A 27,734-nucleotide genomic window follows, 5' to 3' on the forward strand; every position below is an offset into this window, starting at 1 on the left:
ATGAGGTGGGGAAAGGAAGACAGTCTTAGGAGCTTCATGCGTACCATTTTTCCAGAACCCCATGCTCACTTCATACTTCAGGCCAGACACCCAGCTGCCTTTGCTGATGTGCAGTTCTGCACTTCACAGGTATTTCAAAGCAAAATTTCCATACTGGGTTTCTGTCCACACCTCCACACCTCCATACCCCAAACTGCCCTTCCTCTGTGTTTCCTGCCTCTGGGGTACAAACCTGATTGTTAGCCCATGATGGCTCCAGAATGTCCTCAGAGGAAGAGCACAGGGAAGGACCCCATGTGCCCAGGGGGATGGGATGGTATAAGACCCTCACCCCTCTCGCTGTGAAACAGATACTGCAGCACTGCCTATTTCCTGAAGGGTGTGTGGGTTCCAAATGTCTGTACCTTATTTTCCTTGTTTGTCGAGTGAAAATGGTTTCCCAGGTCTGTTAAGATAATGGAGAAGGGAACTAAAGCTACCCTGAAATTCTGTGGTTTAAGAGAGAAGAGCTTTTTAAAAAGATTTTAGTATTAGATTCATTAAGGTGGGTGTAAGATAAATTCTGACTGAAAGAAGCAGGCGATGAGAGGCAACAAAGGGCCAGGCAGTTTATTTGAGCACAATCCCGGGCGATGTTCCCCGGTATGGCAAGTCACAGGCCGGGGAAGTCACACTCAGCAGGGCAGACAGTGAGTTTTTTAAAGAAGGTAGGGGGAGGCAGAGCTTAGATTTGCAGCAGCAAGAGGATTGGCTAGCCTGAGGCACATTTTTCAGGTTGGGAGGGGGCAGCAGCTGGGGACTTCGGCACGTCATCAATGTCCAATGTACTCACCCCTCCCACTGGTGCCTCCAACTTCACATTCCAGCCTTTTGGTTATAAAGGGTGCTGACTCTATCTGGCTACTTCTGGCTGAGGAGGGGTGGTGTGGGTGGGGTTGAGGCTGGTGGGAGGCCAGAGGAGGCTTGGAGGGAAGGGGTGAGTACTGATGTACCCACATGGTTTTGTGCACTTCTACTATCTGACCTCTCTATCGGTGGCCAGAGGTTCTAGCAGATATGTTGTCTTCATCTCTCAGGACAGATATGTCTAGCATGATCACTCAGGCTTTGCCCCATCTAGTACTGTAGTCTGGACGAGAGACAGACTGAGGTTTGTTCATAGCAGGCAGCCTGGACGAAAGAATGGAAAGACGAGCATTGGGCGGAACAAGGGGGTATCTTTCTTAGGAGTGAGAAGTAATGTAGGTAGGAGAGGTGTTTGGGGGACTTGAGATAAGAGAGTATAAGGGTTAGGGACGACCAGGTGAGGAGGGACTGCAGCTTCACTGATTATCTGCAGGTCTTGAACAAGCTGGTAGGCCCCCAATGGCTTCTTGACTGGAAGAACTGGAGTTTTACAGGGAGAATTAGTTGGTACCAGAAGCCTTTGAGAAAGAAGATGGTTAATGATAGGTAGGATGCCCTTGAGATGGGCTTGGAAAATAGGAAATTGGGGTCTAGAAGGAGAGGAGGATGGGTCTTTGAGGCAGATGAGGACTGGAGCATGATGGCTCAACACTACAGGAGTAGAGGTGTCTCAGACTATCGGGTTATCACTGGTCAACTGTACAGGAGTGTTGGTGGAGGGCTCAGGGCTACAACTTATATTGGCTAAGATGATGAGTGAGCTCGGTTGGGGATGACTAAGAGGCAGGGAGATAGAGGCACCAAGCTTGGAGAGGAGATCTCTCCCTAACAAAGGGAAAGGACAGGACAGGATGACTAGAAATGAGTGGGTAAGAAGATGGCTCTCAAATGTGTAGGCTACCGGACTTGTCTATAGAGGCTTAGAGGGGGTTCCCGTGACACCCACGACCGAGACCTGGGAAGGATGTAAACGCCCATGAAAGGAAGGTAAAACAGAGTAGGCAGCCTCCGTGTCCACCAAAAAGGAGATGGACTTACCCGCTACTCACAGCGTGGCCCTGGGCTTGGCAAGGGTGATAGGGGTGTTTGAGTCTAGGCATCTTCATTTTTCGTGTAGGCCCAGCAGGTCTGGAGGGGAGTCCCTCAGGGGGGACAGCTTCCCACGAGACTCTGTCGTGGGGGGATGACCTTCCCCAACCGGGCACTCTACTTTCCAATGACTTCTCTTACTGCCAACTGGGCAGGGTTTAGTCAGCTTTTTGGTCAGGCTGGGGCATCTCTGCCCAGTGGTCTTCTTGGCCACACCGGAAGCAGCATCCTGGAGGCTCACAAGCTCCAGACCAGTCTTTGGTGTGATGAGACCCCTGTCCTGCCAGCCACAGGGCCACCGTGAAGGGTTGGGTTTGAGACACTGTCCTCCTCTCATGTTCTTCATCATGGGTATTAAAGACTTTAAAGGTCATGGTTACCAGGTCACGGAGTGGAATTTGGGGTCCCTCTTCTGCTTTTACTTACTTCTTATGTAACTAATACTTGTTCTGGTGAAATCTAGTTCTTTGCTAGTTTAGGAGTAATAAAACGGTGACTATAAATGACAAAAGACTTACAAATGACAATGATTAAAGATCTGATGAGAGCTTACTGTAAGACAGTTGACATAAGGAAATTCAGATATTTCTCTAACACAAAACATTCAGTAACAAAGTTTAGCATTATTCCCTTTGACAGTGCTTTCTAGGTAATTTAGCAGATAATTTTATCTCAGATAAATAAGCCAAATTGGCCAAATACTTTCTCTAATGAGAAAAGATTCCTCCGACATGTTCCAGGGGCCCTCTGGAAAATATCAGAGTTAACTAGAGGTAAAATCACCTTTTTGAATTTGATTTCAGGAAGCTGCTAAAGTTTTTTTTTAAGGCATTTGTCTAAATAGAATCATAAGTTACTATGAAACAATACTTATCTATTTAACTAGAATGACAATAAAAGATTTTAAAGGCAAATACAGAAGGTTACACAGTTATTAGCAAAGCTTAGCTTTTAGTTTTTTCATATTAAGATCTTATTATTTTAAATATTCAGACAACTCATTGAGATTTTAAGCATGAGAAACTGTTTTGATAAAACAATTAGAGAACTCTTTGCAATCTTTCAACATTGAGAGCAGACTAACAGTTAAGAAAACTGTCTTTTTAACTGAAAACAAAATTTTAATTTTGCTGTGTACTTGATACTGAGATTCATTTGCTGTAATTTTATGTCGCATAACCATATTAAATTCTTCCACAAGCTTTCTACAACTTTCCTTTTACATTCACTGTTCTCCCTCTTTAAATAAATAGCTGTACTTTAGAACAATTACCTTCTTTTACCCTCAACAAAACGAATTTCTATTCTTTATACTTTCTCTTATTAAAACACACATCTTTTTAGCAAGTAGAGATGTTTTCTTCTTTAAATAGCTTTAATTAGACCCCAAAACCATTAGGAACTTTTCAGTGAACACTGAGAAATGGGCTATTGTAAACCATTGCACTAGCATTCTTTAGATTAACAAATTCATGAACACACTTTATAATTCCTGACACCATGTGCTTTACACCATAATCTCTAAGCACAAAATATGTCTACTTAACTTAGAATAACTTTAAGATTCTAGGTCACCACAAAAATTTTCAGGCTGCAGGCAGGCACACACACTGCAATACACAGTCACTAAGGTGTTCACTTGCTATGCCCGGCTCACCCACTCCCAACAACCACGCCAGACCTCTTACAAAACGGCGGGTGTGGGGAGGGGTGTAGGGTCGGGAGAGAAAGGAGGCAGGTCTGTGCTGGGAGGAATCTTGTCCATGGCTTCCGGAGCCGGAGGGCGTCAGGGAAAAGGGTGGTGAAGGCGGAAGGAGAGGGGAGGGGGTGGTACAGCCACCGGAAGAGGAGAGGAGCAGGAAGACGGCATGGTTGGGAATGCAGGACTTGAAGATGGCAGCCACACGGGGAGGACAAAGAACTTAAAGATGGTGATGGAGGGGGTGGGGGTAGCGAGCTGAGGGAGGCAGGAGACCAAGGTCCTTCGGCGGATCTGAAAGTAAGGAGGACTGGGTGGAGTAAGAGGCTGACAATCCTTAACTGGAGATCGGGCCAGGAGAATCTGAGTCGTTGAACACTTAACATAAAGGTCTGGGCAGGAGCACAAAGTCCAAAAACCTGCACATATGGGATTTCACCCCACTCTCTGCTCCAGTGGCAATAATTAGTCAAGTCGGTGAGGAGGCCAAAATCGAAAGTTTCCTCAGGGGCCAGCGAGATTGGTTGTCCAAGGGATACTGAGGCCCGGCCTCAGAGCAAAGGAAGACTAGCTTCCGTTTGCGAACTTCCCGGGACAAACATAGAGCAGCCAGATTAGAAATGAGACACCACAACGGGGTCTGAGCCTCCGCTTTCGAGGGCTGGTTCCCCATGTCTGTGCCACTTCCTAACTAATCCCGCTGAGAGGAGCGCCCAGCGTCCCAAGTGCGCCAAGTCAGGGGAGACGTCCTGGGAGCCTGGGGGAGGGACGTCTCCCACACTGCAGGGCCAGGGGCGGGTATCCCAGATGCCCACAGCGGATGGGCCGGATGCCCAAACCTGGACATAGCTACGATTTTGGACGGACCAGGTGAAACAGAGTTAGGAAGGGAAACAGACCAGGGGAAACTGAGGGACTCACCGGAAAATAGTCCACGCAGAGGAGAGCAGGCTGAGGTCCCTGGTCAGGGAAGGAGGGGGTGGGGCCGTGATGGCCGTTCGGGGCCCCGTGCTCACACTCCTTCCCGGTTTTTGGCCCGAAATGTAAGATAAATTCTAGCCGAAATAAGCAGGTGATGAGAGGCAACAAAGGGCCAGGCAGTTTATTTGAGCACAATCCTGGGTGATGCTCCGTGGTCTGGCTATGACAGGCCAGGGAAGTCACACGCAGCAGGGCAGGCAGTGAGTTTTTAAAGAAGGTAGGGGGAGGCAGAGCTTAGATTTACAGCAGCGGGAGGATTGGCTAGCCTAAGGCACATTTTTCAGGTTGGGAGGGGGCAGCAGCCGGGGACTTTGGCACGTCATCAGTGTCTGACGTGCTCACCCCTCCCTCCAGTGCCTCCAACCTTACAGTGGCCAGTTCCCACTAAGCAGCTGACATTCTGAGGTCATGTGTCACTGAGGGACACGTGTGTGGCGATCTCCGGTTTGCTCACTCCCAACTCTTCCTGCCAGATTTGCTTCCTTTACTGGGTCCTGTTCCTGGATGAGGAAAGATGGGGTTGATTTTCACACTGGATGCTCAGGGACCACCAGGCCTAGGCAGGTTTCATAGAACCTGCAGTGGCCTGATGCCCTGGGTCTCCTGCAGCCCAGGAACTCCTGCGTTGGGGCTGCTGTGGGCCCATTAGATCATGAATCCCAGTGTGTCTGACCTGGGAATGGTTCTCTCCTCAGTGTTTTTAGGACACTCAGTTCCCATCTGGCTCAGGGGAGACTTTGCAGCAGCCCAGGATTGTAACCTTTTCTTTTTGTTTGTTTGGCAGCATACTTTGTAGAAGTACTGAAATGGTAGTTTTAGAAGGTGCCTGGAAGGGGAAAGAGTGGCATGGGCTGTTTGCAGAGAAGGGAATGTGGGGCCCTATATGTGAGTTGCAGCACGGCTGTGCAGCAGATGCTCCCGGAGCTCCCAGAACACCCATCCGGCAACTGGGGTAGAGGCCGTGCAGCTGCAGCATCCAGAGAAGCCTCACCGGAGACCTCCCCCGAGTGTCTAGTGAGGGAACCCGTGTCTCTGAGCGCCGATGGTGTTCCTGTCCCTGCGGCTGTTCTAGGGCATCAGTACCTGGGCAAGAAGACGTTGCCTCCAGATCATGAAGAACATGGGGCAGATGTCAGAGGCTGGAGGTCCATATGGTGAGAATATTGATGATACTGTTAGGAAGAGTTTGATTCCGCAGTGCAGGGAAATCAGAGGACAAAGTGAGGAAGGAATTCATTAAAGTAAGAGTGTTAGGGACTGAAAGAATAGAATACTAAAGGAAGTTCATGAGTCAGCATGGGGCATGACCTCTGCTAACTCCTTAAACCAGGGTCACCTGGCATCCAGCATCTGCTTGGATCTGCACAGCGTGGGAACTGAGTCCCTACCACCCCAGGCTTAGGGGGAGCCGCAGAGCACTGGGTGGAGTGAGATTATGTTCTGCGAACTTCCTATAGGTAAAGAAGGGAGACTTTCAGGCAGGTTATTAAAGAGCATGACTGTAAACTGCAGTTCCCGGCCACCCAGGTGATGATAATTTGCAAGCCCAGGTCGGAGCTCTCAGCAGCCCCTCCTTACTTGCCTGAGATAGGACAGAGTGAAGGGTAAAGCCAGAATTCGGAGGATTAGAATGACGAAGCAAGGTAATAAAACACTTAGTACTGGAAAGGCGCAGAGACAGTGCGTTTAAGTGAGAAGTTTATTCAAGGCAAGAGGAGCACATTTGGAGAAAGGGGACTGTGGGCTGTGCTAGAGAAGAGGCGCCCCTGAAAGGTTGAAAAGATAGTTTAAAGTTAAAAGGTTACACACTTGGAAAGTGCGGGTGACCTCAGAGAGAGAAGCGCCCTCTGAAAGGTTGGAAAAGGTTAAAAGGGTACGCACCTAGCAAGGGCGGGAGACCCCAGAGAGAGGAACTCGCCGAAAGGCCGGGGGCTCCCCCTTTTAAGGATTCTTTAGGAATGTGACTAAGGGCTGAGGATGCAGACTTGTTAAGTGGTCTTTGACTACTTAGAATTAACTTAACACAAGGAACTTCCCGCTCTGATTTCTCCCCGGGATACCGGGCGTCTTGGTCTGGGAGCAGATCAAACAGGCTGCCTGCCCAGCCCCCAGGTGGGCTGAGTTTTTTGTTTGCTAAGGAGAAAGTTAAGAATCTTAAACTTAACTTCCTGGGTATTAAAATACAATCTTTAAGATGGAATCCTTCCTGACTTTCACTATGTTGTTTATGGCTGGGCCTGCAATGCGAAATTAGTTGCCTAGGTTACAAACTACTTACTTAGGGCCGTAAGGAGAAAAAAACAGCACACTGGTAAAGGTGAAAAAGTAAGCTGGGCCCGCATGATTAGCACAACAAAGACATGGGCTTTGCTGAGGAGCCTTCCTTCATCTGGGGAATATTCAAACATTCCAGGCCAAGTTGCTCTAGGCTTTCTAAGCTTTGATTGATTAACTTTGGGTCTTTTTAGTGGACTTTCTGGGCTTTTTCTCCTTCCGCCCCGCTCATGTCTATTTTCCTGCCTAACACAAGGGCAGGACCACGGTCCCACTTCCCTGCCCGACCTCACGGCGCGGGGCCGCAGTCCTTGACTGACAGCCGCTGGCCGCGGAGGCCTCGCCCAATCTTTACAACGAAGACGGACCCGGACATTCCGAGTCACTCCCGGCCTGTGAACCGCGGCCGATGAGCTCCTAGTCCTCTCCGGCTGCCCCGTTTATCTGAAACTCTTCCGAGGCCCGGCCAGTGAGCTCTACAGGCCTCATTCTCTCTCCACCCCGCTGTCTGCCTGCCCAACGCCCCCGCTAATCCCGCAAGCGGCCGGGCCCCACACTTGGGGCCACCCGCGCGCGTCCCCGGCTCGGCGGGCTGCAGTTCTGCGCGCACCCGCAGCCGCCCCGCCCCCAGCCCGATCGCCCGGCCCTCAGGCTCGTCCCCGGGGCGGGCGGGACGACCTGCGCGCGCACGCATACACACGGAAAACGGGAACGGTATGCGCGGCAGGAGGCCACGCAGGGGCATAGCGCGCGCCCGACGCCCCGCCCACGTGGACGGTGTAACCACGCGCCTGCTGTCTCGCGGGATCTCGCCGTCGTCAGGTATTTTCACATCTCGCGGACGCCGCAGGTGCTGTGGGACAGTGCCCCGCGGCCCGCTCCGCGCTCAGGCGGCGTCCGGAGCCATGGGGCCGAGCCGCGTGCGGGCCGTGTTCCTTGACCTGGACAACACGCTCATCGACACGGCCGCGGCGGGCAGGACGGGCATGTTGGAGGTAACGCCCGGCTCCGCCGCCCGCCCCGCCCCCAGCGCCCTCCCGCCCCCTCCGTGTCGCCCGCGGGTCCGCTTGGGCGGCGCCCGGCCTCCCGGAGGCCCCGGACGTTGAAATCCCCTCGCCGGAGGCGGCGGGAAAGGGCGGTGGCTGCTCGCCCTCCAATCCCGAGGCCCGCTTTGCTCCCCCCGGGTTCGGGGAGGCTGGGTCGCCGAAGCGGGCTCGGCGCCTGGGGCCGGGAGGACGCCTCTGGAGCCGCCCCGGTGGCAGGGCCGCACCGCGAGACAGCCTGCTGCCGCCGGGACTGGCGCGCCCGGTGCTCCCGGCTCGCCTCGAGGGAGGCTCGGCCCTCGGTGCGCGGCCTGCGGCGGGTCTTGGCGCAGCCCCCGACGTTAGGTTTCAGCGGCCAGCCGGACTCGCTGAGAGCAGCCCCGGCGCGGGCGCTCCGCCCGGGCCCTGCCGAGCGAGTGACGAAGCCCGGGCTGCGGGCCTCCCTTGCGTGAGGCACACAGGCCGCGTCACACTTGGCCCATGCCCTGCAGGCCGCGGTCCTCCGTGCTTGCTTTCCTCTGCCGCGCCCAGTAGAGAACCAAGATCGCCGGTGTGGGAAAGCCCGCGCTGGAAAGTGAATCCTCCCAGCCCGGAGGCTCCCGTCCTCTTCGTGCTCTAAGAGTTCGGTTTTGGCCCCCGGACCTTCCTCCCCTTTTTGGTGCCTTCCGCTCCTGCATGGTCAGGTCGCTCCCATACTAAAAAGCTTTAGAAAAGAATGCCTCCCTTGAGCCCTCCTTCCTCCCCTCGATGTCACCTGTCTGTCTTAGCCATGTTTTCCCAGGGAAATCTGTACCCGTTATGGGCATGTCCCTACGTCGTGTTCACCCCTAAATCCATTGCATGGTAGCCTCTGTCTTTGCCACTAGGATGAAGTAGAGTTGCCGGGTCGGGAGGCACCTCCCAAATTGCCAGGGTCAGTGGACATTTCAAATCTGTGTTAATGACGTTACTGAGGCATTACACGAAACTGATTGTCCCTTCTATCCTCAGTACCCTTGACTTTGACCTCACTGGCACCCCTGGGCTATGTTGCCCCAGTATCTCTAGCTGCCAACGGTACACAGTACCTGTGCGTGCTTGGTGGCCTGAGCCCTGCATGATGCCATTTAAGTCTTGTAGGCCAAATTGTGCTGGAGGCCAAGAGTTCCAGCTTTAAAAGCAGACACCTGAGTCTGAATCACAGCTCTTCCGGTACGTTGCTGAAAGTGCCTGAACAAGTTGCTTACCCACTCTGAGCCTCAAATCCCCATTATGAAATCTGAATAATGATAGTAGTCCTCGCTATCCCTGTCAGGTGGGTTTAATGTGTTGCATGGGAAGTACCTAGCATCCGGTGTTCACCTGATGAATTGTACTACCACCCACCCTGTCACCCAGCGTGTCCCCTCCGCAGGTACCCCGCCTTTGTCTTCACTAAAGCTGGGCGCAGCTCGTATCTAGGCTGTTGCCGTGGTCTGGTCTCCAAGCTCACCACATCCAGTTCACCCTCCACATTCTCACCACAGGGGAATTTCTGGCACAGTCAGATTGTATTTCACTGTGGTGTTTATACCGTCACTGTGGTTTGTTCAGGTAACTGTTGTACACTTGTCAAAGGATATTATAAGTAATTTCTGCAACTCAGATGCCTATAAGTAAACAGTGAGCTTCTAACAGGGAACAGTCTTAGTCATCTTCATCTGATACAGGGCAAATGTTGCATGATTGATGCTGGATGGATAGATAAAAACCCAGGTCTCCATAATTGGTTCTGTCACACATCCTTTATACATATTCCTGTGAAATGAACAGAATAGAACTGGGTGCTTCTGACTCTACAGGGAACGCTTTATCGCATGAGACTACACCACCACCCATTGATGTGGGCCTCTTCAAAGGAAATAGGCCCCCTCTCAGAAATCACTCTGAATGAACTATGAAATTGGTAAGGTCTGGACACTGGGCTTGGGGAGAAGGAGGCAGGTACTGGCTATACGCACCAGCTTTCTTTTTTTTAGTCTTCTGAGAAAGGTATTTGTTTTCATCCTCTTAAGCCCCGTCCTTCAGGTGTCACTACTCAAGAGGGAACCTTCTGTAGAAATGGAGGTTTCTCAGTGAACAAGGTGGAAAAGATTTCTGCATTCATGAGTTTACCTTCTGGTGGGGATTATACATCAGACATATTTATATTTTATAAGTGTGTTAGAAAAAGTAGAGGAGGAATAAATGCACTTCTCAGGTGTAAATACAGTGGTCCGATTAGGCCACTTTGAGTAAAGATGTGCAAAGACTTGAACGTGAAATAACAGGAGGCTGCTTGAATTTTCAGGCTGTGTGCTTGTAATCATGTTTTGTGAGCATGTATTTTTTTAAAATTTATTTTATTGAAGCATAGTTGATAAACAGTAATATATTGGTTTCAAATATATAACATCCTGATTCTACAGTTATGTACATTAATATATTCTCACCCCTAATGTAATTATCATCTGTCAACATAGAAAGATGGTAATTACAGAACCATTGACTATATTCTCTATGTAGTACTTTAAACCCTGTGGCTAATTTACATTATAATTGAGATTTTCTGCCTCTTTATCCTCTTCACCAATTTCACTCACCACCCCAACCCCCTCCCCAAAAGTAACCACCACTCACTTCTCAGCATGTATGAGTAAGCAGCTGTTTTGTTAATTTTTGTTCTGTTTTGTGTTTGAATTCCCCAAATAAATGAAATCATGTGGTATTTCTCCTTCTCTGCTTGGGTAATTTCACTTAGCATAATACCCGCTAAGTCCATCCATGTTGTTGCAAATGACAGGAATTATTTTTTATGGCTGAATAATATTCTATTGTATAAGTGTACCACACCTTCTTTATCCATTCATATAGTGATGGACATTTTGCTTGCTTCCATATCTTGGCTATTGTAAATAATGTGGCAATAAATGTAGGAGTGCCTATATCTTTGCAAATTAGATTTTGTTTCTTTGAGTAAATTCCTAGTAGTGGAATTACTGGATCATATGGTATTTCCATTTGTAGTTTTTTTTTTTTTTTGGTATCATTAAAATACAATTACATGAAGAACTTTATGTTTACTAGGCTCCCCCCTTCACCAAGTCCCCCCCACAAACCCCATTACAGTCACTGTCTATCAGCATAGTAAGATGCTATAGAATCACTACTTGTCTTCTCTGTGTTGCACAGCCTTCCCCGTGACCCCACACACATTATACATGCTAATCGTAATGCTCCCTTTCTGTTTCCCCCCGCTCTTATCCCTCCCTTCCCACCCATCCTCCCCAGTCCCTTTCCCTTTGGTAACTGTTAGTCCATTCTTGGGGTTCTGTGTTTCTGCTGCTGTTTTGTTCCTTCAGTTTTTCTTTGTTCTTATACTCCACATATGAGTGAAATCATTTGGTACTTGTCTTTCTCCACCTGGCTTATTTCACTGAGCATAATACCCTCTAGCTCCATCCATGTTGTTGCAAATGGTAGGATTTGTTTTCTTCTTATGGCTGAATAATATTCCATTGTGTATATGTACCACATCTTCTTTATCCATTCATCTACTGATGGACACTGAGGTTGCTTCCATTTCTTGGCTATTGTAAATAGTGCTGCAATAAACATGGTGCATCTGTCTTTTTCAAACTGGGCTACTGTATTCTTAGGGTAAATTTCTAGAAGTGGGATTTGTGGGTCAAATGGTCTATTTTGAGCTTTTTGAGGAACCTCCATATTGCTTTCCACAGTGGTTTGAACTAATTAAATTCCCACCAGCAGTGTAGGAGGGTTCCCCTTTCTCCACAACCTAGCCAACATTGTTGTTGTTTGTCTTTTGGATGGTGGTGATCCTTACTGGTGTGAGGTGATATCTCATTGTGGTTTTAATTTGCATTTCTCTGATGACCAGCAGTGTGGAGCATCTTTTCATGTGTCTGTTGGCCATCTGAATTTCTTCTTTGGAGAACTGTCTGTTCAACTCCTCTGCCCATTTTTTAATTGGCTTATTTGCTTTTTGTTTGTTGAGGTGCATGAGCTCTTTATATATTTTGGATGTCAGCCCTTTATCGGATCTGTCATTAATGAATATGTTCTCCCATACTGTAGGATGTCTTTTTCTTGTATTGGTGGTGTCCTTTGCTGTACAGAAGCTTTTCAGCTTGATATAGTCCCACTTGTTCATTTTTGCTTTTGTTTCCCTTTCCCAGGGAGATATGTTCATGAAGAAGTCGCTCATGTTTATGTCCAAGAGATTTTTGCCTATGTTTTTTTCTAAGAGTTTTATGGTTTCATGACTTACATTCAGGTCTTTGAACCATTTTGAATTTAGTTTTGTGTATGGGGTTAGACAATGATCCAGTTTCATTCTCTTGCATGTAGCTGTCCAGTTTTGCCAGCACCAACTGTTGAAGAGGCTGTCATTTCCCCATTGTTTGTCCATGGCTCCTTTATTGTATATTAAATGGCCATATATGTTTGGGTTAATGGTTGGAGTCTATTCTGTTCCACTGGTCTGTGGCTCTGTTCTTATGCCAGGATCGAATTGTCTTGATTACTGTGGCTTTGTAGTAGAGCTTGAAGTTGGGGAGCAAGATCCCCTCCCCCCACTTTATTCTTCCTTCTCACGATTGCTTTGACTATTAGGGGTCTTTGGTGGTTCCATATGAATTTTTTAACTGTTTGTTCCAGTTCATTGAAGAATGCTGTTGGTAATTTGATAGGCATTGCATTGAATCTGTAGATTGCTTTGGGCAGGATGGCCATTTTGACTATATTAATTCTTCCTAGCCAGGAGCATGGGATGAGTTTCCATTTGTTAGTGTCCTCTTTAATTTCTCTTAGGAGTGTCTTGTAGTTTTCAGGGTATAGGTCTTTCACTTCCTCGGTTAGGTTTATTCCTAAGTATTTTATTCTTTTTGATGCCATGGTGAATGGAATTGTTTTCCTGTGAGCATGTATTTTTAACTAACCTTTATTTGATATTCAGCAACCTCATATCTTAATCATGGTGTTGTAAAGTGTTATATGGTTTCCACTCTAGCCTCAAAAAGTCTTAAATCACAGTTATATGAACAGTAGTACTGATGATACTAACTCCAATTCTGCAGAGTGTAAGAGGTAGAATAGAGTGTCTTTTCTGTATGTGTTAAAATAGAGCCTTAGAGTTTTGAAGTTCAGGAAATTTGACTTGAAGTCTGCAAATTGTGCAAACCCCTCACTCTGTTAGGGCCCCTTTTTTCAGGCCTGTAGGTGCCTGCTGGGCTTATCCTACTCAAAATTCTTTTCAATTCTGTCTTCCCCCTGTGCAGACTGTCACCACATGTCCTAGTTAGAGACCCTTTCCATCTACCCCCAATTCAATCAAAATTCCGATTTGCTCCCTGTGGGCATCAGGATAGTTTGTACTAATATCATTTAGTATTGATTCAGCTTAGGTGTTGTTTCTCTTCAATATCATATGAATATGTACATGAGTGTTTAACATTTTTTCCCTGTGTTGTTATTAAAATGGTATTTTTATCCAGATGAATATGTAAAGTTGTGTGACAGATGTAGGAAAGTTTTAAAACTTGTGAGCAGTGTGTTGTACCTTTACCAGAATCTTCCCTTTAAGGTGAGCTAAACCTTTTTGAGCACCCTGAGATTTGCTTGAGGAATTGCCAGGTGGAGGAACAGGAAATGTTTATTGGTGGCTTTTTATTGACTGAGCTGCCTCCTGTTTAAGCTCCCGCACTGTGGAGTCCACGACGTCTATGTCCTCTTATTGGATTACAGCAGGGTCCTAGACCTTTACAGGGACCTTCGAGAGTAACTCAGTTGACATCGCTAATAAAGATGCTGCCATAACCATGGAGGTTTAAAAAGCTTGATTTGTTAACTGAATGCTAACTTTTTAAAGCAGAATTTTCAGTGTTTTGCCTTCACCTAACATTCTAAGACCCGGTATATTTTCTTGGTCTAAGAAGATTTCCCTTAACTGTCACATTTTCTAATGAGCACAAATAGCCAGAAAATTATTTCTTAGCTCTCTCATACTCAGAAGGAAGAAAGTGTCCGTTTATCATTACCCTTTTCAGCAGGTGGATTGAGTGTCTGCGATGAGCAGCACACCACATACCCCCGTGTAGTTTAGGGCAACACGTTTGGCCTCTTTGCCTCCACAGCAGACAGTCTTCGTCTCAGTTCTGTGCATTCCACTTACCCTCAAAGACCCAAACTGTCTTGGAATGATTGACTGGCCCCCCGATTGCCCCATGTGGAGACTTCAAGTACAGGCAGCTCGCTTGGGAGGTGATCCCAGCAGGGCCTGTGGGGGAGGTGGTAAGACAGGGAAGGAAGGACCGAACACCCTTTGCATAAAGGAGCAGGTTCCTGGTGAGAGCGGCCGGAAACTCGGAGACTGTACAGAATGTGCTTCATATGTCCGGCCGTGGAGCAAGAAAGCTGTGATATTTACTCACAATATCTGCCCGTCCTTTGTTGGAGGCCTGCACCCAGAGCAACACTAGGCCCCAGTCTACATGTGTGGGTGCCCTGTGGCCGAGAAAGGCCTCAAGTAGAGAAGCCCAAGGACTTAGACAATGGAGCTCTTGGTCTGTCGGGGCTGCTGCGGGCCAAGGGGGTTTGGTAGCATCTGCTGCAGCCTTGGGCCCTGGGCCATTTGCAGACTGGTTCCTGACCGCCGCTGCAGCTGCGTCTCTGAGCTGACTCCATCACCTGCCTTTCAGTTCACGGAGCTTAGCCTTTAGCCCCTCCCAGTTCACACAACTCCCAGCTCTGTCCATGGTGAGCCTTCTGTCCAGAGTGATTCAGTCCTCCTCCCGCCCGCACCTTGAGGGCCGGGTAACTCCTGGTTTGAATGTCACTTCCCTTGCCGCAGCCAACCCAGCAGCTCTGCGCAGGGTCTTGCTCCTTCCTTTTCAGTTCCCCAGTGCTCACGTGACTGTTACGCACTCAGCCCAGCTATGGTGCTGGCTGCCGGCCTGCTGCTTTTCCCCTGCAAACACCGTGCTGAGAACCGGGGACCCAGTCCCGGTGCCTGCTGTCAGTGTGCAAAGGAAAGCGTGTGTGTTTAGGAAGGAGGTAGGCATGGGGTTGAGCCCCAACCCTGGCAAGTGCCTTACCAGTTCTGAACTTCCATTTCCTCATCTCAGAAGGTGAAGCCCCTTCAGAGTTCTGGAAATGCTAGAAACAATGTGTGTGGGCATCGGGCATAGCGCTTCCAGTGAGGGGCTTAGTAAATGTTAGAAGACAGGTGAAATCATTAAGAACCTAATACAATAAAGGCCAAGAAAAAGAGCTGTGGGGAAACCAGAGGGAGCATTTATTTGATGAGGGATTCAGAAGCAGTAACAAACAGGGAGCACTACCTGAAGTTTTTACCTGAAAAGAAGGTTTGGAAGAAACACTGACTTATTAAACTTATGAAATTACAGAACACGCATGATTCCATCAGAGCTAAATAAATACACATTCCTAAAAGTACAGAGTTGGGCCTCGTTTCATATGGTGGTCAATTTTAGCCTTCAAAACATGAAACGGATATTGGTAGGAAAAGGTTAATTGACCTAGCATTATTTCTGGGAAGAATCTAAATAATAATCTGTGGGTAAAATCACAATATTTCCAGAATCTTTTGCCTGGCCTTAGTCCATCTCCATATTTACAGGTATCTACAAGGGGTGGAGAGAAGTAGAATGATTCCATATCAATAGGTGCTTACAAGGGGCTGGGGGAGGGGCCAGCACACAAGGGACCAGAGACGGTTTCCAGGATGGGAGAGAGGCAGGCGGGAGGAGACAACTTGTAAGCAATAAATGGTTTCTCCCACTATTTTTCCCTTTGATTTACGCTTCAAGGTTTTTTGCCCCAGGGTGGAACAAATTTTCCCCCTGGAGTTACATAAACACAAGTTTATTTTAATTTCTTCAGGACCAGAATGAAAGGTGGTAGACTTAACTGCCAAATGAGGGATTTTTATGAGCTCTCTATAAAGAATCTTCTTAGTATAGGATTTGTTCCAAAATAAGAATGAGTTGTCTAGAGAGGTTGGGAGATCCTTCAATGATGTTCCATAAAAGTAAGACCAATTCCCACCAGAAGTTGGGTTTAGTAATAGAGATGCCTTAAGACAAGAGTGAAGCTTGAATCTCTCTGCTCTAGGGTCACAGCTTCTCAGGGCCCAACTGTGAAAAATATGAAGTGCATTAATGGAGTTCTTTTCATTTATTTAGGTGATCAAGCTGCTACAGTCTAAATGCCATTACAGAGATGAGGCTGAGATCATCTGTCACAAAGTTGAAATTAAACTCAGAAAGGAACATTTTCCTTCTCCCCATACATGCATTACTGAGCTCAGGACTTCTCACTGGGAAGAAGCCATCCAGGAAACAGTGGGTGGGGCAGCCAACAGGAAGTTGGCTGAGGAATGTTATTCCCTGTGGAAATCTACTCGTTTACAGCATATGACACTAGCAGAAGACGTCAAAGCCATGCTCACTGAACTTCGAAAGGAGGTCCACCTGCTCTTACTAACAAATGGAGACAGACAAACCCAGAGGGAGAAGATTGAGGCTTGTGCCTGCCAGCCCTATTTTGATGCCGTTGTTGTAGGGGGAGAGCAGAAGGCAGAGAAACCGGACCCTTCCATATTTTATTACTGCTGTGATCTCCTCGGAGTACAGCCTGGAGACTGTGTGATGGTTGGTGATACGCTGGAAACCGATATACAAGGAGGCCTCAGTGCAGGGCTGAAAGCTACAGTCTGGATAAACAGAGATGGGAGAGTGCCACGGAGCTCATCCCCTGTGCCACATTATACAGTTTCTTCTGTGCTAGAGTTACCTTCTCTCCTACAAAGGATAGACCACAAAGTCGATAGTTCAGCTTAAAGCTGCCTGACCTTCCTTCAGGGACCCCAGTTTTCCTATAGTGTATAAATGACAAATAGGTTCCTCCTTTTTAAATATGCTGTTGAAGTCAGCATGTGATGCTCCTTTCCCAAGACATTTCCCAGCTTGTAGTCACAGCTAACTCAGCACATATGGAAAATACATTCATCTCTGGATGTTTTTGCTTCATTACTCTTTGATAAGCCTTAGTCATCCACATGTGCCTGTTTTAACTCAGTCTGAAAATATCCGACCCTTTCAGTACATTCCACTTTCTTTTTCTTTTAATAAGAATCTATTATTTTGGAATAATTTCGGGTTTATACTATAGTTGCAAAGATAGTACAGAGAGTTCTATATACCTGTCACCAGTTTTCCTTAATGTTAAGATCTCACCTAACCATGGTACAATGACCAGAATCAAGAAATTAACTACTAGTGATATGACTGTTAGCTAAACTTCAGGCTTCGTTTGGATTTTGTCAGTGTTTCCACTAATAATATTTTTCTCTTCCAAGATTCCATCTGGATCCCAATTAGCACTTAGCCATCATGTCTCTTGTGTCTCTTTTGGTCTGTGAAAGTTTCTCAGATATTCCTTCTTTTCTTGACCTTGATCCCATACAGAGCCCTGGTCAGACATTTCACAGACTGTCCCTCGATTAGTTTGATGTAACTGACATCCCCTGAATGTTATTGGTGATGTTACTCTTGATCGTTTGGGTGACTGGTGAAGTTAAACTTGACCGTTTGGTTCAGGTGGTCTCTGCCAGGTTTCACCACTGCACAATTTCAATTTTATCTTTCCATAGTCTGTTCTTTCTAAAGAAGTTTCTAAGTCCCAGCTGCACTCAAGCAAGGCAAGATTAAATTCTATCTTCTGGAAAGTATATGTCTGTATTACCTAGAATTCCTTGTAAGGAAGATTATGCCCATGTATTTACTTAATTGTCTTTTATTTGTAATACTGTGGACTTGTGTATATTCATTTTCTGATCTCAGTTCTCACCCAGTGCTATGTTATTTATTTCATTGCTCAAACATTCCCAGCTTTGGCCACTGGGAGCTCTTCCACACCGGCTTCTGCATCCCCTGGACGTGCCCTCATCCTTTTGCTCTGGAGCACTTTCTCCTTAGCTTCTGGCACCAAAGGTGTTCTAGGCCCAGGTTATGCTTTCCCTTCCCCAGCCCTAGGATCGGTCATTTTTAAGGAGACCTAGTTCCTTTCATTGGAGTATGGCACTTAGGAGCCAAGGTCCGGGTGAGAGTGTGCTCATTGCCACTGGGGTTGTCACTGAGCACACAGCGTCAGGAAATACGTGCATGTTAACCCACGGATACACACATAGTTACAAATTATTGTAGGAAAGGCATCCCCCGAGCCCCCAGTTTCCTTACTGTTCTATGAGGACAGCTGTCTGTTGCTTAACCCCAAATATGTTTGGCTTTGTAAGGAGCCAGATATATCTTGGCTTGAGAAGCCTAAAAGCAGCGTGTTGTACCCATGAGAAAGGAAGTGGATAAGGGCCTTGAAGGCCAAGCACCTGGCCATGAAGGCCACACCTTGCGCATCTTCAATACTTCTATAACCATGAATTAGCACTGTAGCAGTTTGAGAGGTACAGCTTTGTGCAGAATAAAGTGACCTCTTTTGACAACTCCCACTGCCTTTGCTTTGTGTTGTCCCCAGGACCCTGGCACTTGGCATTGTGAGGATGAGGTAGGTGGTCATGAGAACAATGGTTCTTGAGCTTCCCTGGACATGATCAGGTGGAGGAGATGTGGCCCCCCCAGCCTATATTTGGTACCTGGTGGCAACATGCTTGACTGCTTAGGCAGCACCGGAGGATTGGGAGTCCATACACAGGACCTCAGAGGCTATACAGATGGCACTGGAAATGCTAGGGACTCCAGTCCCTCTGGCCCACCAGGAATTGGCTGGGCAAGTGGTGTGGATGTTCCTGATGGTCACCTGCCATGCCGCTCGCAAAACTGCGGAGTTGCAGTAGTGAGTGCAGTCTCCACTAGGAGGAGGACTTATGGCAACGGGTGGCTGAAAGCCCCTAGTGCTGTGCAGCAACACGTGGAGATGCAGGACCCTGTAGCCGCAGGGTGGCAGCTGGGTGGCCCCCTGATAGCTACGCGACAAGCGGCGTGCAGGGCCATGGAATTGCAGAATTTGGCCAAGCAGTGTAAGCAACATTTGGGTGAATCTGTGCCTGCCTGGCTGTTGTGACTGTGAGATGAGGGCGCTGAGGACACAAAGCAGTGTTGATGTTAGCTCGCTTGGGAGATGGATGAGTAGCGCGACTTCAAGAGACCGAAGTAAGAACTACTGCGGTGAAGCGCGGCAAGGAAAAAGTAGCCATGGTGAAAACAGCGCCAGAGGTAGGCCACAGTAGGACTGCTGAAAGTGAGTCGCTGCCAGGCATGGACTCACTTTTTAGCTGCTAGTTTGACTCACGAAAAGCTTAATGGACAGCCTTTAGGGGTGTTGTTGGGACTGTGGAAGCAGTTACGTCCAGACCACCGCTGTCGCCCACTGCCCCCAAAGCGAGTGCAGGCGAGTGCTATGGCGGACCAGGAACTCGTCCCTTGTGCACTGACTTCCTCCCTGACCTAGGGGTGGGGCAGAGGTACCTGGCATATTGAGACATTGGACACCGGAGGCCATTTGTTAAACTCACCATTCACTGGTCCCCAGAGAATGTACAGTGGATGTTGGTGCTGGTGGATACAGATGGTTGTTGGAAGAAGCATACATCACCCACCCAGCACACAGCCCTTTTAGTTCACCTGTGGCACCTGGAGAATGACAGTGGACTATCAGGAACTAAACAAAGTGACTCCCCTGCTGCATGCTGCAGTACCGAACATCACTGACCTGATGGATGAACTGACCGTGACTTTGGGGACTTAACACTTTGTGTTAGATTTAGCTAATACCTTCTTTTCCACTGACATTGTCCCGGAAAGCCAGGGTCAGTTTGCCGTCACGTGGGAAGGCCGGCAGTGGACAGTCACTGTCCTCCCACAAGGACACATGCTCAGCCCTACTTTGTGTCACGGCTTGGTGGCTAGTGGCCTGACCACCTGGTCCCCTCCACCCTCGTTTCAAGTGTTCCATTATATAGATGATATAGTGTTGACCTCTGACTCTCTTCCAGATCTGGAAGCTGTCGCTCACAGATAGGCTGCAGTGAAGACAAGGTGCAGGGACCTGGTTATTCTGTCGAGTCCTTGGGTGTTGTCTGTCAGGTAAGACAAAGGTGTTACCCGAAGCAGTGGCTCAGGCCCAGACACTGCAAGTCACTGACGCCTCCATACCGTTCCTGCTGACAGTGTCTTCCAGCACGGATGGGTATGGGTGGGGATTATGGCAGAAGCATGGGGCCCACAAAGTCCCAGTAGGATTTTGGTCTCAGTTGTAAAAGGGAGCTGAGACTTGCTATTCACTGTTGGAAGGACAGCTGGCAGCAGTGTATGCTGCCTTCCTGGTTACTGAAGGAATCGGAAGTGCAAGCAGTACAGGTGGTTACTGCCCTACCGAATGAGGGGTGAGTGCGAGCCTGGGCCACAGCTCCCTGGACTGGGGCTGCCTAGACACCCACCCTGACCAAGTGGGGAGCCTATTTAGAACAACAGGCTAGATTGTCCAAAAATCCTCTCACAGGAATTGCAGCAAGTCCTGGGACTGTTAACCTTTGTGGTTGAACCCGCACCCACCTTACTGGGCATGGAAGCGCCAATGGTAAGCCCCTATGAGGAGGGGACAGGGATGCCACCAGTGGAGGCCTGGTACACAGATGGATCCACAAAGGGCCACCCACCAACATGGGTGCCCGTCGCCATTCAGCCCTTACAGGAAGAGTCCTGGTATGAGCCTGGAGTAGGGCAATCCAGTCAGTGGGATGAACTATAGGTGGTGTGGCTTGTTTGACTAGGGGATCAGGTCAGATAACCATATGTACTGGTAGTTGGGCCATGTTTCGGGGCTTTACTGGTTGCCTTAGTGGGCAGAGCAGGCCTGGGCAATTGGCCATCACCCACTGTGGGGACAAACAATGTGGAAGAACCTGTGGACCCGTGGGTTAAAGGAAGGGGCCCTGATATATCATGTGTCAGGATATCACCCAGAACTAAGCCCTGGGAATGATGTGGCTGATGCCTTGGCCAGGGCTCGTACACTCCAGGAACTGCCCCTTATGGAAATGGGGCAATGGCTGCATAAGAAACTAGGGTGTGTAGGCCCAAGAACCATGTGTAAAGTTGCCCAGAGGTGGCACATTCCGCTGATGTTTGCTAGCGCAAAACAAGTAGTGCTAGCATGTGTTCACTGTGCTCACTTTTACCGGCATCGTCATCGGCTGCCCATGTTTCAGAGGGATTGAAACAGTTAAGATGGATGCAGTGGGTGAAGCACTTGCCTGTAGCAGTACGCTTGCTGAATGAGCAGCCAAGGAGAACGGGGGAAAGCCCCATAGGGAGGTTGGTGGTGGCTCGCCCATATGTCTTGAAATGTTTGAAACAAGACACCAATGGGTTGGAGCCACAGTTGCTGGAAGAAATATTGCTCCTTCCTGCCCCACGTACACTGTTCTGGCCATACAGAGGAGTGGACATGGCCGCAGACCTTCATGTTTGAAGAACATCCATGGATTGCCTTGTATGAGATATGGAGAGGGGCTGACCCATGGGTTACAAGTGGATAGGAAAAGCTGACTGCTTCCTTTCTGGAGAGGGCAGTATCCATACTGGCAGGGACTTTGGTCGTGCAAGTGAGGCCAGTACCGCGATTTCTGTTGAAGGCTGAGCCTGATGCTCTGTCAGTGTCTTCAGATGCCCTGGTCTGGTATCACAGACCAGGGAAACCACCCCAGCAGCCACTGTTTTGTCACAAGATGACAAGGTCACTTGTATCCTCCCAGAGAACTGGGTCTTGCCATTGATGGTGTCTGTCTGCCCTGTCTTTCCACCCAGGTTGACAGAGAGCAATAGTATGGTGGCATGGGCCCATACTTTTGCCTAGGTACATAATGTCTCCCACTGCTGGGCATATATAGAACTGCCAGACTGCTGTGGAAAATCGCTCCCACCAACCTGTCTGCGTGGGGACGCCTTCGAGCATGGGATTGTAGTGATGCCAAAGGTGAAGCAAAATGCACGCAACCAAGCAGTTGATCCAACAATCAGCACACGCTCCGCCTGGGGAGGCTACCGTGTATAGTGGGTGGCAATGAATGTCTAGTATACATGTAGCCTTGCAAACTATAGCTCCACTGTGCATTGAACAGCAGGTTTCCATACCCAATCGCATGGTTGGCTGGTTACCCAGAGACCTGTGTGCCAACGTCAGTGTTAATCGCACCCTGTCGGCCTCCTCCCTGTCTCTGACCCACAGATTAAGGAGGCGACACAATGAGATATAGAAGACCTGAACGGACCAGCCAGGGAACTCAAGGCGTAACAGCTCAAGAGTAATGCTGAGAAGGCACTCCTCATATTTATTGAGTAAATGAATATCTGAAGAATTCTGAGTAGGGGGTTCAGCACATGATCATCATCTATCTTTGAGCCCCGCCCAAGGGCGGGACACTCCTCAAGGACACCGAAACCATGTGAGGGCGGTCACGAGCTGTAGGAACTTCTTATGGCTTTAATCACCCTGTCCTTGACCAAACATCAGAGGTAGTAGGAGAGACAGTCAAGTCCCAAATCTTCATATATCTGATTTCTATATTACTTGATTTATATATTAAGCCCATTAATCCCACAGCACCCCTAAGTGTGTACGCACGGTGTCAACTGTACCCCTGCTGGGAGAAAACATTTGGATATGTGGGGAATATGGCTGGTCCTATCTCCCTGCAAATTGGACAGGCCATTGTACGTGGGGCCGCCCATACATATCAGGACACATACTGCAAACCTTGCTGTGGCCCACACATAATTGGGATGCTGTATATTCCTGTTGGCATCACCCAAATGGACAGCATGGCGGTTTTACCCCGTGGCTATCTTCCTTCCAGGAGTCGGCATTATAGATGTAGAATTACAAATAGAAGCCCTCGTACAGCATGTTGCTCGTGCCTTGAATGTACCAAGGTCCTCACCAGCCCTATTGCAAGATGAAGTCACCCAGATGCAGAAGGTGACTTTACAAAACAGAATGGCTCTGGATATACTCACCGCCGCACAAGGGGGCACCTGTGCTTTACTACACGCTGACTGCTGTGTTTATATCCCAGACCACCGGCAGCAAATACAAGCTGCACTCCAGGAAGTGGGTGATGAAGTGTCTCAGACACAAGCCTTATCCCAAGACCCCCTGTCTACTTGGTGGTCACAGCTTGATTCCACCTGGGGATGGTTCCAAGCCATAGTGGCCACCAGGGCATATGGCCTCCTTGTCTGTTACTGTTCTTGATATTGTTTCTGTGGGCCCTGGGCACAGGGCTCTGCTTTGTGTGCAAGAAAAAAGCAGATGGCTGCTGTCCTATAGAAATGGGTTGGGTGTAGAGAAGGTTCCCCCCTTTCCCCTACTGTTCTATGAGGACAGCTGCCCGCTGCTTCACCCCAGATATGTCTGGCCTTGAGAAATCTAAAAACGCAGCATGCTATGCCCATGAGAAAGGAGCTAGTTAAGGGCTGTGAAGGACACACATGCGCATCTTCAATATTTCTGTAACCATCAATTAGCAGTGTAGCAGTATAAGAAATACAGCTCTGTGCAGAATAAAGTGGCCTCTGTGAGCGCCCTCCATAACGACTCCCACTTCTTTGCTCTTCATCTTGCCCCAAGATCTCAGTGGCCACCCCCAGACCCCGACAATTATCTATTTGTCTCTATCTGCCTATTAACCTGAGCCTGGGCCCATGCTGATGCCCCCACCGTTAACCGAGCACCAGCAGCCTCACTGTAGCACTTCCCCTTTGCTTCTTTGTAACTTCTTTGTTTGATGGTGAGAAAATGGGCTCCCATTACCTACCATTTACTTATTCTGTAGTAATGTAAATTTATTTCCTTTCAGAATTAACTCACACCCTTGTGAGAAAAAAAAATACAGCTGGATTACGGTGTTTATGTAGTTTTTTACCTTAGAGTTTCCAGTCAAAATACTAATTTTCAAAGTTTCTTGGGTCAGCTCATTTCTTCCCCCTCCCCATTCATTGAGGTTGTATCATATGTTTATAATCAATTAGATTCATCTGTCACAGTCTGCTCTCCATGTTGTGTCCTCAGCATCTTGGCTGATGATTTTTTTTAACTGGCAAACTGTAAAACTCATGAGTTTATGTAAAATTGACAAATGTAAGTCAACATACATCCATCATCCTGGTGCCACACGTAACCGTTACCTCACCTAACAGTTCCTCTGTGTGTCTCTTTCAGGTAAGTCTCCCCTCCCCCCGAATCCCTGGCAACCATTTATTTTCTGTCCCTGTAGTTTCGCCTTTTCACAAATATCATATAAATGGAATCATATTATATATTGGCTTTGGGGTTTGGCTTCTTTCTCTTAACAGAGTGAGTTTACAATCCACGTCCCATGCGTCAGCAGCTCCTTCCTTCCCGCCAGTGAGTGGAATCCCGCTGTGCGTTCATCCGTCACCTGTTACGGGACCCCTTGGCCACTTCCAGCTTTTGTGATGTGAACAGAGCTGATATAAACGTTTCCATACAAATTATTTGTTGTTGCTGTTTGAGCACAAGTTTTCTGTTCACTTTGATAAAAACCTATGTGTGGCATTCCTTGGTTGTATGGGGTCTGTTTAACTATACGATGCTGTTGAACTCTTTCCCACAGTGGCTGTACCATTTTACATTCCCCACTAGCAATGAATGTGTTTCTGTTCCTGTACATTCTTTTCAGCATTTGGTGGTGTCAGTTTATTAAAAAATAAACTGTCATTCTAAAAGGGTCTATTTTTTTTTTGAGGGCAGAATTGTTTTGGACAAATAGGTCTAATTAACATTCAGCTAGCTAGCAGAAGTCAGGTGAAGGTTTTTATTGTGTGAAGTTAATTAAATGAGGCCGTTATACTGAGGTGGTCTTTATGCCTTAGCAGCATTCATAAAAAAGCAACACTGTACACCTATGAATGCCCCAAGGTTGGGAAATTGAAACCAAAGGACAAGCAATCACAACTAGCCAACTAGGATTTCTCAAATATGGTAACCACTTAACCTACAGCCAATCAAATAATTTCCTTGCTTTGCTTCCTACCTATTCTCTAAAAGTCTAACTGCTAACCACTTCCAGTTTGGCACTACCTGAGTTGAGTCAATCTGTGCTCCAATAAACTCAAATTAGAAATTTTAATATGCCTTAGTTTATCTTTTAATAACAGTAAGTCAAACAGATCAGTCTTACCATCTTGAGTCAAAATAAGGAAAATTCATTTTAGGAATTACCTCCATTTGAAGGTGTTAAAAGTAACCAGATCAGCCCCAACATGGAATCACTCATGCTAAGCCCCATGTCAGCAAACCAAAACTTAATGAGTTTCCTTGCTTGGCTCTGGCAGAAAAAGAAGGCCTACATCAGCCAATCCACTCTTGCTTACTCATCACAAGTTACCTAACCCTGCTCGAATTCTTCCCTTTACTCCATAGAAGTAACTTTTAACCAATCAATGCTCAATGTAACTTCTTTGGTCTAGAAGAATCTCCCACTTTGTGCAGCTTTTTGGAATGCCTTTCTCCCTGCTCGATCAGATGCCGCCTGGCTGATGTGTCACTGAGATCTTTGAAAGTAGTCAGTTGAATTTGTTTTTCAACAAAGGAGTTTAATTTCTAGAGAAAAAGGTTTGCAGAGAAATGAGGGAAATAAGATGTTCTTGCTATGGGTTTTCCTTTTGATTCTGGAATTTTCTGATTTAGAATAAGATTTCCCTTTAGGAGCACATCATTGTCTATGGCCAAGGCTCTTGAGGGACCCAGAACTCTTGGTTGGTTCAGCCCCTATGGAGGGTTTATATTGCACCCCAGTGGAGTAAAGATCCAAGCCCCAAGGATCCACTGTACAGAAAATCCAGAGGTGGCCCAGGGCCTTTGGGCTGCTGTCTCGGCCAGGAATCACTGGGAGTATGCAGTCCCAACCACTGCATGAGGGCTTTAATCACAGAAGGAATATACTGAAAGGTTCTGCGTGGTATCCAGTATCCTTTGAGCCTGTGAGCTCCATGAAGGCAGGGCTGGGCCCACGTGTGTGTGTGTGTGTGTTCATGTACATGCTGCTCTGATATTTGTTGGCTGAATGATAAGATGGACCCAAGTCTTGCAAAGGCATTAGAGCTGTTTTTGTATCAGTCTGCTCAGGTTGCCATAATGAAATACCGGGTGGCTTAAATAACAGGTATTGTCTCAGTCCTGGAGCTGGAAGTCCAATCAAGGTGCTGCTGGCAGGTTTGGTTTCTCCAGGGGTCTCTGTCCTCGGCTGGTGAGCTGCTGTCTTCTCCCTGTGTCTCCCATGGCCTTTCCTGTGCATGTGCATCCTTGGTGTCATTGCCTCTTCTAACAAGGATACCAGTCCTATATGATCAGGGCCTTTTTAAAGACTGTCTTCAAATGCAGTCCCATTGGGGGTTAGGGCTTCAACATATGAATTTTGGGGGGATGATTCAATCCAAAACCCCTCTCCTTGCCTGCAGTCCCCTCATGCTCCTCCCCTCCATACACACCAACTTTCCTCTCTTCTCTCCCCATCAACCCACTTTCTCTTTCTATATGGCTTTACCTTATTTGCCCTCTTCAGAGTTCACTCCACAGGCAGAATGCGCTGAGTTCACAGGCCAGGATCCCCATGTTTCACCTCAGACCTGTTTTTCTTGGCGTGATTATCAGGGCCTTCCTAGTGATCACCCCCTTCTGGGTTTGACAGAGTCCACACCTCTTCTGTGCCTTCACCCTGGCCCACCTGTCTCACACTTAGGCTTCCTGGACCCTGGGGTCATTCATCAGCACACCCCCCAAACCAAAGCCACTGAGTCCCAAATTGTGGGAATAATCCAACCTGCACACTTGGACTCACTTGGTAGCTGCCAGCTAACCAGCCAGAGAACTTCAGAAAAGGAGGCAAAGCCAGGGGCGCCTCCATGAAGGGGCTCTGGCTGTTAAGGGGAAATGACAGAGGAATGACTGGTGTCCCTGGTCTGCATCTTAAAGGCTGTCAATCTCTCTCTGTCTCTCACCCAGGCACATTTTTCACCCCATAAAGGAACCATCTGTTTTCACACAGAGCAAGGCCTTTAAAATTCTGAATAAAAATGGTACCCAACTGCATGCCATTGTATCAACAATGGGAGAAGAGAATAAAGGCATTTAAGATGTGATCTTAAACACTTTGCCTGTCACACAGGGAACCTATTCAAGGATGCTACTAAAAATAGGGAATAAAAATGGGAATACATACAGGATAGAGAAGACAGGAATTCCAGTGTAACAGGCAAAGGAAATCACCAGGATGGTCAGTAGAGGGAAACCAGTCAGGCTGGAGCAGGGCAAGTCTCTACAGGAGCACCGGCCCTCTCAGGGAACACGTGGAATGGTGGGAGTCAGTGGAGCCATCTCCTTAACTGATGAGATCACCCTGAATGATAGTGGGTGGCTGACACTGTCAGGATGCATGTTCCTAACACAAGTGGCTTAAACAGAAGCTTCATGACTCTCTTTTTTAATAACTATCTTAGCGAGAGGATTGTTTTTTAACTGAAAAGCAGAAATATAAAACCTGCATGAATTAAAGGAATTCTGTAGCCATACATGCCATATGCAGATACACAGGAAGCTGCTAACAGCAGGGGTCTTTGGAATTTTTGCCACTCACTTCACTATTCTTTTGATTTGTATATCACAAATTA

The 27,734-nt window shown here is 47.7% G+C and overlaps 1 protein-coding gene and 1 long non-coding RNA gene across 5 annotated transcripts; one reads left to right on the forward strand and one right to left on the reverse strand.

Annotated features, from left to right (window-relative positions):
• Positions 1–595: 595 nt before the first annotated feature.
• On the reverse strand, positions 596–6,791 carry LOC118931021 (uncharacterized). Its single transcript, XR_008993833.1, has 2 exons — positions 4,616–6,791; positions 596–2,491 (listed from the first exon to the last, which is right to left on the reverse strand). It is a non-coding gene; the product is annotated as an uncharacterized LOC118931021 (long non-coding RNA).
• Positions 6,792–7,777: 986 nt separating this feature from the next.
• LOC130680789 (N-acylneuraminate-9-phosphatase-like) lies at positions 7,778–25,195 on the forward strand. 4 transcript variants are annotated; one of them, XR_008993829.1, is made up of 4 exons: positions 7,778–7,944; positions 16,215–19,259; positions 20,039–20,129; positions 24,399–25,195. XR_008993829.1 is itself a non-coding variant. In XM_057492184.1 (2 exons), the coding sequence occupies exons 1-2, from the start codon at positions 7,855–7,857 to the stop codon at positions 16,869–16,871; spliced, it is 747 nt and encodes a 248-aa protein (XP_057348167.1). In that variant the 5' UTR covers positions 7,778–7,854; the 3' UTR covers positions 16,872–23,479. The 4 variants fall into 4 exon arrangements, 1 of the variants encoding a protein (XP_057348167.1); XR_008993827.1 differs by having other exon boundaries at positions 16,215–20,129; XR_008993828.1 differs by lacking the exon at positions 24,399–25,195 and having other exon boundaries at positions 20,039–23,479.
• Positions 25,196–27,734: the final 2,539 nt, after the last annotated feature.

The sequence above is a fragment of the Manis pentadactyla genome, chromosome 14, assembly GCF_030020395.1.
Source record: "Manis pentadactyla isolate mManPen7 chromosome 14, mManPen7.hap1, whole genome shotgun sequence".
Classification (NCBI taxonomy): domain Eukaryota; kingdom Metazoa; phylum Chordata; class Mammalia; order Pholidota; family Manidae; genus Manis; species Manis pentadactyla.

Coding starts and splice junctions, on each gene's coding strand:
- LOC130680789 (XM_057492184.1), top strand. CDS start 7,855: ATGGGGCCGAGCCGCGTGCGGGCCGTGTTCCTTGACCTGGACAACACG. Junction 7,945..16,214: donor GCAGGACGGGCATGTTGGAG/GTAACGCCCGGC, acceptor TCATTTATTTAG/GTGATCAAGCTGCTACAGTC.